Source organism: Girardinichthys multiradiatus, chromosome 8 (assembly GCF_021462225.1).
Source record: "Girardinichthys multiradiatus isolate DD_20200921_A chromosome 8, DD_fGirMul_XY1, whole genome shotgun sequence".
Taxonomy (NCBI): Eukaryota; Metazoa; Chordata; class Actinopteri; order Cyprinodontiformes; family Goodeidae; genus Girardinichthys; species Girardinichthys multiradiatus.
Window position 1 is genome coordinate 28,100,879 of NC_061801.1, and position 15,727 is coordinate 28,116,605.

The window sequence follows — 15,727 nt, forward strand, 5'->3', positions numbered from 1 at the left end:
GCAACATCTGTCACATTTTCACATATAGTTTCTGTAATTATGTTAACTCTGCTTAAGTGATAACAAAATAATGAAAGGCATTCAATAGATAACTTTTTTGCAGCAGCTTAGAAATGTGAAACCATAACCCCCATATCAAACTCTTTTAACATGGTAGAACTTGACATGTTTTTCCCTACAACACTTTAAAAATATTTCAAATCTACTGCCTTCAATTAATATATAATATTTTTAGTTCTAACATATTTATACATATAAATCTATTTGCAAAAACACTTTGGTCTAGACACTTCAGAGTCACGTCCATTTAGCATAATTGAGACCAAGCTAGCAAAGAGCTGAAGGAACTAGAAAGCATCTTAGTAAAGACTGTGTGAGTCCTCAGAATAACCTTATGATACATACTTTTATTTTGTTCATAGAAAAGCAGCCAGAAAAAACATTTGAAAAAAGAAACGGTCAAAAATTTTCATCTGGAAAACAAATTAATGTTCAAACAAGACGTAATATTTTGACTATTAACAAAAAACGGTGCGTGTAGTTCAAGCCAAAGGTCTTTGTTTTCCGATGAAACACTATACCCACAGTGAAGCATGGTGGCGGCAGCATGATCCTTTGTTATTTCTTTGTTTAGTCTGCTAAAAACAATCACAATTAAAGAAATAACTAAAATTGTTTAATTTAAGACAGAAATCATTCATAAAAGGGGGGCGCGGTGGTTGGGGCAGGGGTCAAGGGCGCGACCCATGCACAGACGCAGCCGTCACAGCTTCGACTTTCATCTTGTTGAATTTTGTTGCATGTCTTCCCCTCTCTCTATCCACCATATTTCCTGTCAGTCAACGTACAAAATAAAGGCCACCATTGCCACAAAATTAACAAAAAATAAATAGATAATACTGGAACATCAGTTTGCCTTACTGCGTTATATTCACCTATTTTTCACACTGTAGAGGCATTCATGGGTTTAAAAGGGGCCTTTTAAGTAGATTGGACTGACTACACTGAGTCTAGACATGATGAGGCCCTAGACCTTAGCATGTTCAGGTTTTTAGCTTAAATTAAGTAATTTCAGATGTTTCACTATTTAAAAATGTATTGCTAAAGCAGGAGGTTAACAACCCTCACCAGAAGTTCATTTTAAGACCTTCTCTTATTTAAGGTTTGAACTTTAATAAAGTTACTCTAATGCCTCAAAATTAAGGATTATCTTTACAAGTAGAGTAAATCCTTTTCTAGATTTGACTTTTAACAATATTTAGGAAAGGAGAATGATGAAGAAATGTGAAAAATTAACTTCAAATGTATTGGTAATGTGTAGAATGAAAGGAATGAAAGCAGAATTGATCATGTAAAAATCCATATGCATCTTATTTATAAATGGAGGCAAGAATGAAGCTATTGTTTGGGTTTCAGATTTGAACAGTGACGCTGTCTTTTGACCAACTCCCATTTTTGTTCTTTAAAACAACAGTCTTCCTACACAGACATTTAATGATATCTTGCTAATTTCAGATACCCTTGTAGGATGAATCTCAAGAGAAAAATGCATGTCTTCCCCTTAAAAAGCGCGTTGCTCAACAAAATTAAAGACAAACAAAAAAATTATTTGTCTGAGAAACAAAACATGGAGGTTTGAATGAAAAAAGAATAGAAAGGTCTGGCTTTACAAGATCAGATTTTAAATGCTAAGTGTGAAAAAGTATAACCACTATTATAACGTTTAGTTCTATGTTTTAGCAACTTTTAAACGAATACAGTTTAGGTCATGCATTCAGGAAATTTCTTATGTGTCATTGACATGCTTTCTTTTTGTTGTTGAGGAATAGCACCGCTCTAGTGGCACCAAGATCTTGTCATTTACTCTTATTCTCTCTGTTCTTTCTCACAAAAGGTTTGGTAAGAAATCAGTGGCACCCTAAATCCCAATGAGTTACCGATGAGCTACATGTAGCAAATCTAGCAAACATATTTAAGCTGCATTTGTTTTTCTCTCTCTTGTCACCACGACATGATTGCAGGAACGTATTGGCTCCATTGGCTTTATGCACCACTTTCAGGTTGCACAGACAGATGAAGCCTGCAGACAGAGGGATTACAGCTCTTGTTAACAACAGATGCAGTAATCCTATGCGTGTTATCTTAAATTAGCTTCTCTGCACTCAAGTCATTAAATTCATAGCTGTGAGTTTCTGTGCATTTTATCTACAGAGAGCTGACTAGTTTTATCTGCCAGTTCTGCATGTGAGATCCTTATTTCTGCTGTTTCCTTTTTAGATATTCGTGCCTTTTAAGCATTTCCCACTAGATCACCTCAGTATGGTGGAAAATGTATTTTAAAATGAACTCCTTTGGACTGAGTTAATACGTAAAGTCATGCATTATTGTAGTCAGGATGGCTTTGAGTGACAGGTGAGAGCCCTGAGCACAATACGAAACGGATATGCATTGTCTCATCGGGTTGTCGGTCCCATTTATCCCAGGCATGTCATATTAGACTGCCAAAAAAAATGTGCTGACATTAGGGCTTAAAAAGTCAGGTCCAATAAAAAAAAAAAAATAAAAATAAAAGATTCCTGCTGTTTATGAGCTGAATTTGTGTCTTTCAGGTGGTGACATGTCCCAATGCTTCCTTCACTGACCTTGCAGAAATCGTGTCACGCATCGAGCCCGTCAAGCCTGCGGTGGTGGACGGTAAAACTCCTGATATTTCAATGCTGCCACTTTTCAGCAACACATCATGGTTCTTCTAAAAATGTGTTGACATGCTGTCGGCAAGATGGATTTTGAACATCTCTGCACTGCACTTCACTTCTGTTTTTTTTATTGGTCAGCTGAGATGTTTTGCGTAAAAGAACAAATTAACTGCTACACCTTCATTACATGTGGACACAGCAAAGTTATATTTGTGGCATATTAATGAGAACTTATACACAGAGAAGAAATCAAGAATTTCTGTCAAAATAATACTGACAAACATCATCTACAGCAGCTTCAAAGTTCTCTTGAGTATGCCGTGCTTACTATGTTTATTTTCTTCTATTACCAGATTTATCCTCAATCTGTCTTTAGCCTTTCTATTGGTTCTCATGGTTTCATGAGTTCTCTTGGTTTCCAGCATTTTCATTCAGTTGCATTTATTATCTCTTCCTCACTTAACATATTCCATCTTTTTCTCCCAAAAGCTGCTTCATTTCACCCTGTCCTCCTCTGTTTCCCATCCTTAGAAGAGTCAGACTATCAGACTGACTATGAAGAGGAGGCATTGGAGAGTGCCCTTTCTGACAGTCACTACGGGGAGCACACTGAAGGGGAGGAGACAGCTGACACGGTGTGAATTTCTAGTAATATCACTGGAGGGTCTCTTTTTCTTATCACAGTATTATAACGATGTTTAAAACATTCTTCAGATGTTAAACTGTATTCTTTTAAATTAGAATGTCACTTTTTATGACCCCGCATACTCATTGTTTCTGTTGAAGGCAATTTTATTTTGTCATGTTCGTAAATCTGTTTCTTTTAAAACCTCCGGAAGGGATTGAGATATTTAATCTATTTTTTAAATCTATGTCTACATCAAAAGTAAAATTATCTATTGTTATAACTGAGATGTGTCAGCTTTGGTGGCCAAATATAAGAGATTAATGCTTTTTATATCAAGTGCACATTAAAATTAAATTAGATTCTTCAGAATTTCATTTAAAAATCATGTCTTGTAGGGCTGTAAGTGTTAATTTAGCTTTCAAAGAAATGTGGCGTCTTAGAAATTTCTGAGGAGCTAAAAGGGAGTGGTGGAGAGTGATTGACTGGTTCACTGGCCATGATCAGATCCATTTTTCTGTTTACAAAGAGTTAGCTTATTATGCCCAAGCAAATAGGATTTACTTTCGCTTGAAACACTCGCATGAATAACTGGAGGGATATGAGTTTAAACTGTAAGGAGGTAGTTTGAGTATTTGAACGGCCAATATAAAATATTTTACAATTTTTCTTTTCATTTGACAATTGTCCAAAATCAAGAAAAATGTAAAAGAAAAAACAAAACAAAAAATGTTATGTCTAATACGGCAAACTCAGGCCTCAACACATTGCCCCCACCCGCACCCCCCGAAGAAAGCTAGTTTAGGCAAAATCTTCAGAACAAAGGTGAGTGAAAAAGGGTGTGAAAAAAAGATAAATAATTAAACAGATAATAAGTTGTAACATTCTGGCAGAATGTACTTAGACATTATAATGCCTGCCCCTGTTCTGACCAGAATTGTTGGGTGTTTTACCAGGATACGTTATATTATGGAGCAGTTGTTGTGTGAAACTTGTAGTAGTGAATGGAAGCAGCTAAAAGTCACACTTTGCTCCACTCAATTACTCATAAAGGTTTACATATACTATAGTTATTCTCTTATGCCACTCAAAATCTGTTGTGTTTCTGGCTCCAAATATGATGGTGATACCTTTTCATCTTTTACAACTAGCAATTGTATAAAAATCTGAAGATTTTGATGTTTTAAAAATATTTTGGAAAACTCTTTAGGGGCACATAAAACAGAACAAAATGTCTTATTAAAAATGAACAGCATGGACTGAGAAAGTTGTCAGGTTATTTAAACAATCATTTTTATTCTGTACTATTTTAACCTGCTTTAACCCTGCTTTTTACCTCGCCTCTGATTTTTAGGATGAGGATCAGGAGGAGAGGAGAATTTTCACCAGCGGGCAGCCTCCAGTTGTCTCCTCGGGGCCACAGGAGCAGCTGATTAAAAACCAAACAAGCCATTAAGTAAGCAACAGTCTGATGAACAATACCCAAACAGGTCAGCACAATTAATCCTGCCCTTCCTTGCCACAGTTAACTCAATCTGTCCCTCATGACTCCAACATGTAAACCTGTTCTTGAGAGCACTCACTGCTCTGACCTCTCCAGCCGGGCCTCGTTAGCTGTGTGGCTGGGACTCATCATGTTTTTCTGGTGTACCGGGCAGCTGCAAACCTAATCTCTCATATTGAGATAGTTGATGTGAACTTCTTTAAAGCTTTTTGTGAATCACAGCTGTTCAGTGGAAGATGAACAGACTAGTGAAGAGACTATTTCCATGAAATACTCATCACTAAGACCAAGTTGAAAAAAAATGATTCTGTCATGATTGACTTTATGGGTTTAGCACATTTGAGAAGATTTAAGTAGTCAGAGATCATTTAGTTACGTTTTTTTCCTCTCCATTACTGATGTTTGCATGAATATTACAGAAAGTGTCCCTATCTGCTGTATTTCACAGAAACATAACAAGTAAGACATTTTAAATAAAAAACATAAGAAATAAAGGCATAACGGGAAAATTTTGACAAAGTACATTTTTGCCTGATTTCCCTAAAATCTTTGGAAGTATAACCGTTTTCAGGCCAGTAAGTGATTTAGAAATAAAACATGATGAGGCATCTGTTTTAAGGGGTCTAAAACATAAAAAAAACTGTGCTTGAAGGAACCAAAACATGGGAGCTCTACAAGTTTTTAGTGTATTTGATGCAAGTGATGTTACCATAGTTCCCTATATACGCTGTAGGTTTCATTGTATTCCCTCAGTTATATTTTGATCGGCACAGTTTATTGTAGCATATATATTCAAACTTAACCAAATTGCAACAAACTATTTACATGGATGGATCAAAGGTGAGGTGACCAAGAAATGTAATACATGTTGAGATAGTAAAACACAGCAATGGAGGAGAGTTATTTATATTTATTTTGTTCCTCTGTGTCTGTTAAGTTATTATCTATAATGTTCATTACTACGTTCACGCTTGACTCTGAAAATTGTATAAAAATGTTAAGGAATTGAAATACTCTTTTTAAAAATAATTTCTTTTTAAGACAGAGTTGCTGTTGTTCGAAAAAGAAAATAAGTGGCTTCTGTGAGTCGTGCTTTTATTTTCTTCTTCACATTTATATCCCTTCACCATGAAGGGAAACAGAGCAGAGACACATCATCTGGGTCTTGCCTGACTTATTACAGATAACATTGATTTATGCATGTAAGCGTTGATTGGGCCACATGCATAACTAACAGAGCACAAACTTTTGTTAATCTAAACTAATGCATTTACACAGATGTGTGCTAACTTTAGCAAATTACCAAAAAAAAAATCCACGAACAAATTATCTTCTATTTTTTTATTCAATTAAGTTGAATAAGAAAAAGCAGTTTATCATGAAATTATAAAAAATTTCAAAATTGTTGCCAATATGCATATTAAACAGATCTATGGACACAAGCTGATGGTGCAAAATGTTATCAAAATAAAAAAAAGAACCTCTGCCTTAATGTATTTTTTTTTTCCTGACATATGTGCAACGAAGGTGACACAAATTGCTTGGCAAGTAGCACCAAGTTAAAAATACAGCACAGAACAAGCAGCAGATTGTTTTTCGGTGACGGCTATCGGCACAGTTTTGTTGTAGCGGGCGTGCCCGGGAAATGCAGAGAATAAATGATTGTTGTCCACTTCAAAGCACGAGTTTCCGTGTTGGCTGCTGAGACGGCCTCCCCCCTGTTTGTTTTCTGGCTTGAATCCATCAGCCACAGACTGAGCAGCAGACAATGTGACTTTGAAGCTCATCTTGTCTCTTATAATGCTCTGTTCTTACACCAATTATTCGGCTTGTCACATTTGCTACGTTCCTTCTTTACAATACTTTGGATATGTTTAAATATTTATTTAAATACAAAGATAATCCAATATCGCGGCACTAAGCTAATATCGGACAACCAGTCAACCTATAAGACGTGTGCATTCCAAGTATTAGGATTTTATTTTACCCCCTGATAATGTACACACCACACTGTAACACCCCTAACGCTGGTGCTACAAGTGCCTGCAGCTTTACATGTGTGGTAAGCTGGAGAAAACCTGCTATAAACACTATGGATGTTTTGTGAATATGTGAACACAGTGGGAAGAGGGAGAAAACATTTTGCTGTTTACCAATGAGCTGATGGGGTTTGCAATTTTTCCTCTTTTTCTTTTGAAGCCTCGTACAATACCTGGATGTAGTTTGGCAGGATGGATGTTTCACTTCTTTATTAAATGGGTCATTGTGGTGAATCAAGAGCTGCTGTAAGGTTTGGAGCCCTGCCATGAAGTTGATATAAAATGTCTAAGATGACGTGAGAAATATTATGTATTGTGCACTTGCCTTACATTCATGGTAAAAATTATGTTATATGAAAATGTTTACTAATAGGCCTACAGCATAATGTCAAAATATTGTTTTTGTCTGATCAGTTGTTACTAATAAACCAGTTTCTCTCTCAAGTCTCAGTTTACTTCTTTTATTTCAGTATAACATGTTTTAACGGCTTTAGCTGACCATAATTATCTGTAGTATGCTGGCAGGACAACTTTTGGTCATTTAGTTATAACATTATATAAAATACAGATGTATAATTTTTCCAGGGTTCCAAGCTTATTTCTTCAGGGGTTCAAATTGGTCATCTTTCAGCTAAAACCGATTTGATGAGATGATTAGTTATTTTCTGCATAAGATTAATTGTTAGCCATTGAAATAAATGTGTTTAGCTCAGTGATTGTTATAATGCATGTCATATGGCAACAGTAACCTCTTTAGCTCACTAAAACCTGCCCAAATGCAGGGAAGGGTTCCTCCTTTTTTTGTCAAATTCTGCAGTTTAAATCCAAATGTATACTCATGATTTATATTTCACATTTGCCCTGCATAGACAAACAGTTGGCAGGATGAATGGATGGGCCAAATTATTGGGATGATGAATGGATTGAAGGATAGGTAGAAGAATAGATTAATAGATCAAAGGAAGGATGAATGGATAGATAAATGGTACTGACTAAGATAGACAGACTGAACAACAGAAGAACAAATAGACAAACAGAACAATAAATGGATTAATGGGTGAATTGTTTATGGGTGGATGTGTGGATTCATGTCTAAAGTAATTGCATGAAAGATGGCAGGATGAAAGGATGGATTGAAAAATGAATGGGTGGACGGACAGACAGATGGAATGGGTGGACTGGGATGGATGGACTTAAGAATGGATCACTGGATAGAAGGATGGATAGATGACGACTGAAAAATAAATGAATAGGTAGATGGACGTAGAACTGCATGAATAGATGGGATGCGTGGATGGACAGAGGGATGGGTGAGAAAATAATGGATAGATGAATGGACTGAAAAATACATGGATTGATGAATGGATGATGGAAGAACGGATAGGTGAGTGCACATACGCATGAATGGATCGATGAACTGAAGAAGGTTTAAACAATGGGACAGGAAAATAGGCCGGAAATCCCTAAAATTTTCTAAAATCCAAGTTTCTTTTTCCCTATTTTTCCAATCCTGGAAAACACTTGAACTCCTTTTTCCAATTGCTTAGGAAACCTGATAGTGGCTGAAGGGTTTGCTGGCGAATTATAATAATTATAACAATAATCAACCAAGTATTCAAGGAGAAAATGTCTGGGCCCAAATTAATAATAATAATAATAATACTATTATAAGAATAAACCAGTCTTTGCTGCTGATTTGTATTACTGTAAGCATATTTAAATTATGGAAGATGAGTTTTTTTGTGATTTGCATCTCTGAGTCTTAGTGAAACACCCTGAGGACATGTTGTAGGTGGAAACATAAGCTTTGTTACATGCTGGGCTGTTTACTGCACTTCTAGAAAGAAAAATGAATCCCACATTCCTTTGTTTGATTAATCCCCCCTTACTGATGGGTCCTTTAACGACCTATTTCATACTCCTACTCTCCCTCGGGAAGGCAGACTTGCAACAGCTAATTAATGACTGGAAAGGGAGGAATTTAGGTCACAATAGGGTCTGGAAGAGGAGAGTGGAGTAAGTGCCATTCATCTGGATCAATATATCACTGGGAAAGAAAATGGAGGGTATAAAATGGGGTGAATGAGTACAGGCTTCTTGGAAATTAGAGCCCTGACAGAAAAGTCAAGGTTGACCAGGAACAAGAGGAGCCGCAGAGCTGGCAGACAATGACCCCATCTGGACTAAATAAGTGTGACAAGCAACAAGACATGAGGAGCATTTATGGAAAAAAAACTATTTTTGACCTTCAGCAAATTGACTCTTTTATTTATAGATGGTCAGAGGTTCACATACAGTACTTTATATCATACATGAAACTCTTCTATTCTCCCCTCTTCCCTCTGGGTCCTTTTCATCTCTCCTTTGCTGTCTGTAGTTTATTGGGAAAATTGGGACAACAAGGAATTTACCAGGCAAGTGGGTCATAGTGTGTTACTGTGGTAAAAGTGTCTCTGTGATGTACAAATAAATTGTACTTGCAGGGTAGTTCTTCTCATAAAGCAAATCATTGAAGAGCTTCAGTACAGTCTAAATTAAATTAGTGATTTTACATAAAACACTAAAGTCCTACCATGAAGGACAGAGCCAAACTATATCCACTACATCCACTCAAACGAGTGTCTGCCCACCCTATGTGAGCAGTACTTATTTATCTGTAGGACAGACCTGCAGTTGCAGCTAAAACCATGTACCGGTATTTAAAACTTTTTATAGCATTTCTGAGTCATGCAGTATTAAAAACAGTCCCTAGAGTAAACACATACCTCTCAACAGTGTCCTTCACACTCATTGACACCCCTGGTGAGTATGTGTAGAAAGCCTAAAAATAATATCTTGTATTATCTTTTATGAAAAACTAGCCTTTAATTTTATTTTTCAGTGGTGTCACAATTAGTAATGTTCCTTAAAAGGCCTATAAAATAAATGTTTTATTTATGCCTTACTTCTTCAGCTTGATCAGAATTTCTAGGGACTCTTAAAAGGTAATCCATGACATTCTGTTTTCCTGGAGTATAAAAATAAGATGACATTGAGGCCAGTCATCACAATTTGAAAGACAAGTGAACATGCAGTGGCGGTTGCAGAACAGCTGAATAACAGGCGTCACACTGGGGATCAGGATCTGCACATTTTTCCTCCAGACGCTAGAACACAGTAGCACAGGGCACAGTTAAAGTACAGACAGTACTGACTCCCGGTGGCTGCATGCTGGGGCCTGGACCCCTGAGCTCTGTCGGGCCTAAGCTAACTAAAACTGATGTCTTTTGTACAACCTGCTCTCAGGTTAAAAGCGTTGCATAATAACATCAATGCAAAGGATGTCCTGACTGCAGCCTTTTCTCTTACATAGTCCCACAAATATTACATTGTATGTCGCATTTTGATATTGTCTGCAACTTCATAGGAGAGCAGACCCATATTAATTTTGTTTGCTTTACTGACTCACATTAGACTTCCAGTACACACATTTGAAACTGAACCATACACATGTACCAAATCTCACTTTATTAAAATGCTTATCCCTGCGGCAGACTGTTGGAAGACCCTATATAAAAAAAGAAACAAGTGAGAAAGTCGTTACAATAAAAAAAAACCTGTACTGCTATTGCTTTTGTGATTGATTTTCTGTCATACTGTATTCAACAAAATAGAAAGTTGCCAACGTTTATAGGCACCCGGCAAAAAGAGGATTCATATGTTGTGACTATGAATCTGAAAATATTATTTAATATTTAATATTAATAATTTAATATTTTATCAAATAATATTTTGGTCTGTTAAGGGTTGTCCTGTGAACTCCAGCCTAGTAAGGCGGTGGTATTGGGACAAAATCGAAAGAGTGAGCCAAGCTCTGAACAGCACAACTCTGCACACACATGGAATGGATTCACACAATTTATTAAAATACAAGAATTTATTAACAAAAATAAGTACACTCAAAGTCAAACATATTTCAATCAACAAACTCTTTACTATGCTAAAACAATCCAACTAAAGTACCAAGCAGAATTAAAGAATAACGAAGACTAATGGACTATGTACAATATAAACAAGTTGATCAAAGATGGTTGAAACCATGACCAAAAGAGTGATGCAACATTACCATGCAATGTTTATGTTTGAGAACCAAAGATTATCTTGAAGAATCTGGAAGTGAAGTTAAGTTAGTCTTGGAACCAACTTAGGCAATAATCAGGATACCTTTAGACAACCATTCACAATGCAAGATCAGATAAAATATTATTTTAATAAAATGTTTTAAAGAATGATCTGCTGAATAAAACCAACCTTCTGGATGACCACTTCTCAAAGGTGTCTCATTAGCTGCCTTTATTTATTAAAATAATATTTAAAGAAATATTATTAAGGAAATGGTAAAATATTTAAGGAAATATTTTGGAAAAGAGTCGAATCTTTCTGGAGAAATGGGGCTTAATGGTGTCCTTACCTGTTAGCAGTCAAAGCTAACAAAAGAAGCTGATAGCTTAGCACCAGAATCAAACATACACCTTTAAAAATACCGTCAATAAAAGGGTTAAAATGCATAAGCGCGGATGGCGCGTTATGATCAATCTTCTGTGTTTAAAATCACCCTTTAAATAAAGTTTGTATTAACTTTAAAAACACACAAATACAGAACACAAAACTGAGCACATGCTGAGCAGATAGCCTGCTAGCACCAAGATAGCTGAGTTCAACACAAATATAATTAAATTTCAATTCAGTTTATTTATATAGCGCCAATTCACAACACATGTTGTCTAAAGGCACTTCACAAAAGTCAGGTACATATATTCCAATTAATCCTAATCATTGAACAGTGCAGTCAGATTCAGTTATTTATTCAAATTGGATAAAAAGTTTTTCTGTCTAAGGAAACCCAGCAGATTGCATCCAGTCAGTGACTTGCAGCATTCCCCCCTACCGGATGAGCATGTAGAGACAGTGGACAGTCACTGGCGTTGACTTTGCAGCAATCCCTCATACTGAGCATGCATGTAGCGACAGTGGAGAGGAAAAACTCCCTTTTAACAGGAAGAAACCTCCAGCAGAACCAGGCTCAGTGTGAGCGGCCATCTGCCACGACCGACTGGGGGTTAGAAAGAGCAGAGACACAAAGAGAACAAAGAAACACTGATCCATGAGTCCTTTCTATGGGAAGGAAAAGTAAATGTTAATGGATGTAGCTCCTTTAGTTGTTTCACCTAGAAAGAAAGAACAGTTCAACTCTGAGCCAGTTTTCAAGGTTAGAGTCTGAAAGACAGCACAGAGTTTGTTACAGTAAAAGCTCAGTCAATTGTCATGTCTAGGAGAGAGAAAGCGTTAAACACTAAAAGACAAGGCCATGTGGGTCATCAGTAGAGGGTGAGCATTAAGTTGTTGCCAGCAGAAGCTTGGACGATGCCCCTCTCCAGAAAGGTGTCACAGGTAGTGTTGGAATTATGATTATTGATTAATTAATCTTTATCAATAATTACAATTAAAAATCATAATTTGACAAAATTAATTTCTTAACCAAAATCCTCATTGATGAATTGAGACCAGAGATGTCTTCTGGTGTTGTAATTGTGGCTCAACGCCTTTGATAATTACAACCGTTAAATACTCAGTAATAATTAATAACTATTACCAGAGATGTCACTGTTTAATCGACCGTTTCTGCCGAAACATGTGGAACTTCAACCTTATCTTGACTGACGAATCACTCTTGCACAAAATAAACACAAAACGCCATCTGTTTATCTATGTGAACATTTATTAAATCACAGCCCTGATACAATCCGATCTTCCGATTTAATAATCTTCACCTACTCAAACATGCAAAGTTCTACACAAAAGGGGTAAAATATCTAACTAAACTAAATATAGCAAAACAGCAGTGTGGGATCAAACCAGCAGTTATGGCAAAAATGTTAATATGACAAAGGGATCTGGTGGTGAGTGGAGGCAGGGAGTGTAGCTCAAACTGCAATTCAGTCACAGAACATCCCCCAACTCTGCGCGGGGTGAGCACACAAAGCATTATAAAACTTTTGGCGGCAAGCTAGTAAGCAGTAATGTTGAAGACAAAGAAAATGGTGAATTTCACCATGAGGTTATTATAACAGTCCAGTCTCACAGCGCACCTGCGCTTGCTCTCAGGTGGTAAATCACCCCGCAAAGCACACACAAAGCTGGGTAGCACAGTGGCTTCCAGACATCCAACACGGAACATCAAAGTTTCAATAAAAGGTTGCATGCACATATAATTCAGAACACATTAGATTAAATGGCAAATCTAATCGCACTAAAACCTCCTCTACCCTGCCCAGACTTTTCTAAGAAATAAATAAAAATAAAGGATAGGTTTTACTTGTCGTTGTCTTCCTTCCGAGCAGAGTTGAAGAGAGGAAAAAAAGTTGGAAGTTACTGTGCGTCCACAGTTAACTTCAGGAAAAGTGGTCAATCTTCGTCCTCTGGCCTCCTTGGCGAAAGGGGAAAATATGATCTGACCGTCAGAAGTCAACTGGACAAAACAAGGTGGCGATCCGTCTCCTTGAAACTCCGTGGTTTTTTATTTACGTGTTATACTCATGTCTTCGATCGGCAAAGTGAAATTTCTGATCTTCTCATTCCAGAAACCTCAGTTATGAATTTTTCGTTGGCCAATGAAGGAGAATAAATGAAATCCACTCGGGACTCTTCTCCAGATGATGCTTCAGTTGCCTTCCTATATAGTGTCTTGTGACGTCGGACTTGGGATGCCCCGTCATATCAGCCCTGGTGCCCGCCGGGATTTGTAGGAACAGGCTATCCTGCGATACAAAATGGCTGATGACGTTGAAAAGGGCATAGTGGCGTCCAGCAGCGTGCAAATGGTCCAATATTCAGCAAACAAATGGTCCAACAGTAGACACAGAGTCAGGCCAGGTGTAGCTTCTAGGAAGAGAAAAGAGAGAGAACAAAGTTAAAAGCTGAAATAACAGCAAATAATGCAAAATTGGAGAGTACTGTGAGAATGTAGCGAAAAGGATGAAAGTGGTCGGATGAAAGTGGTCATTATGTCCTCCAGCAGCCTAAGCCTATAGCAGCATAACTACAGAGATAGCTCAGGATAACCTAAGCCACTCTAACTATAAGCTTTATTAAAAAGGAAAGTTTTAAGCCTAACCTTAAAAGTAGACAGTTTGTACATCTAGAGCCCACTGATGGCCATTGTTATACTAAAAACCACAATGATTGGGATACCTCTCTCTGTCAAATTGACCATAACCATTGGAAAAGAGAGGGGGTCATACAGGTAGCAGAAATGGAGGGTGTGTTTGCACCTCAAGCATAACTGAGCCGGTTTAGGCTAAACCTGACTCCCCCTTACACCATCCAACAGGGAGGGAAGATGACGTTGGTAAAAAAATAAGGAAGATAGCTCAGGATAACCTAAGCCACTCTAACTATAAGCTTTATCAAAAAGGAAAGTTTTAAGCCTAGCCTGAAAAGTAGACAGGGTGTCTGCCTCACGGACTAAAACTGGGAGCTGGTTCCACAGGAGAGGAGCCTGATAACTAAAGGATCTGCCTCCCATTCTACTTCTAGAGAGTCTAGGAACCACCAGTAAATCTGCAGTCTGAGAACGAAGTGCTCTGTTAGGAACATATGGAACCATCAGATCGCTCATGTATGATGGAGCTAAATCATTAAGGGCTTTATATGTGAGGAGGAGAATTTTAAATTCTATTCTGGATTTACTAGGGAGCCAATGAAGGGAAGCTAATGTAGGGGAAATATGGTCTCTCTTTTTATTTTTCATCAGAACTCTTGCTGCAGCATTTTGAAACAACTGAAGGCTTTTAACTGCATTTTGTGGACATCCTGATAGTAAAAAATTACAATAGTCCAGACTTGATGTAACAAATGCATGGACTAGTTTTTCAGCATCACTCCTGGACAGGATATTTCTAATTTTGGCAATGTTCCGGAGGTGAAAGAAGGAAATCCTAGAAACCTGTTTAATATGGGATTAAATGACATGTCCTGTTCAAAAATAACACCAAGGTTTTTTACTTTATTATCGGAGGTCAATTTAATGCCATCCAGGTTAAGTGATTGACTAAGCAGTTTCTTTTTTTAAAGACTCCGATCCAAAGACAACAACTTCTGTCTTGTCTGAATTTAGAAGCAGAAAATTTAAAGTCATCCAAGTTTTTATGTCTTCAAGACATGCTTGTAGTCTATCTAACTGGTTGGGCTCATCAGGATTCATAGATAAGTAAAGCTGAGTGTCATCAGCGTAACAGTGAAAATGTATTCTATGCTGCCTGATAATGTTACCTATTGGAAGCATATATATAGTAAAGAGAATTGACCCAAGTACTGAACCCTGTGGTACTCCACAATCAACCCTGGAGTTTAAAGATGGTTTAACATTTACATGAACAAACTGGAATCTGTGAGACAAATAAGATTTAAACCAGCCTAGCACTGTTCCCCTGATCCCTACAGAATATCCCGGCCTTTCTAAGAGAATATTGTGATCGACTGTATCAAATGCACCACTGAGATCTAACAGGACAAGTACAGACACAAGTCCATTATCTGAGGCCATAAGAATATCATTAGTGACTTTCAGTAGAGCTGTTTCAGTGCTATGATGAGCTCTGAAACCTGACTGAAACTCTTTAAACAGGTCATTGCTGTGTAAATGCTCACACATTTGATTAGCAACTATTTTCTCAAGAATTTTAGATAAGAATGGAAGATTGGATATAGGTCTGTAATTTTTCAAGTCATCTCGATCAAGCGAAGGTTTCTTAACTAAAGGTTTAATTACAGCTACCTTAAAAGCTTGTGGTACATATCCATTTACTAAGGATAAATTAATCAT

At 37.2% G+C, this 15,727-nt stretch overlaps 1 protein-coding gene across 3 annotated transcripts in view; it reads left to right on the top strand.

Moving 5' to 3' along the window:
• pnpla7a (patatin-like phospholipase domain containing 7a) overlaps positions 1-7,308 on the top strand; it is a 37,122-nt gene extending 29,814 nt beyond the window's left edge. For 2 of the 3 annotated variants that reach the window (XM_047373017.1, XM_047373018.1), the window contains exons 34-36: positions 2,610-2,694; positions 3,228-3,331; positions 4,676-7,308. In XM_047373017.1, coding sequence (XP_047228973.1) covers positions 2,610-2,694; positions 3,228-3,331; positions 4,676-4,777 — 291 coding nt within the window. In that variant the 3' untranslated portion in view covers positions 4,778-7,308. The remainder of the gene's footprint in view (positions 1-2,609; positions 2,695-3,227; positions 3,332-4,675) is intronic. The other variant, XM_047373019.1, reaches the window with a different exon arrangement.
• The last annotated feature ends 8,419 nt before the right edge of the window (positions 7,309-15,727 follow it).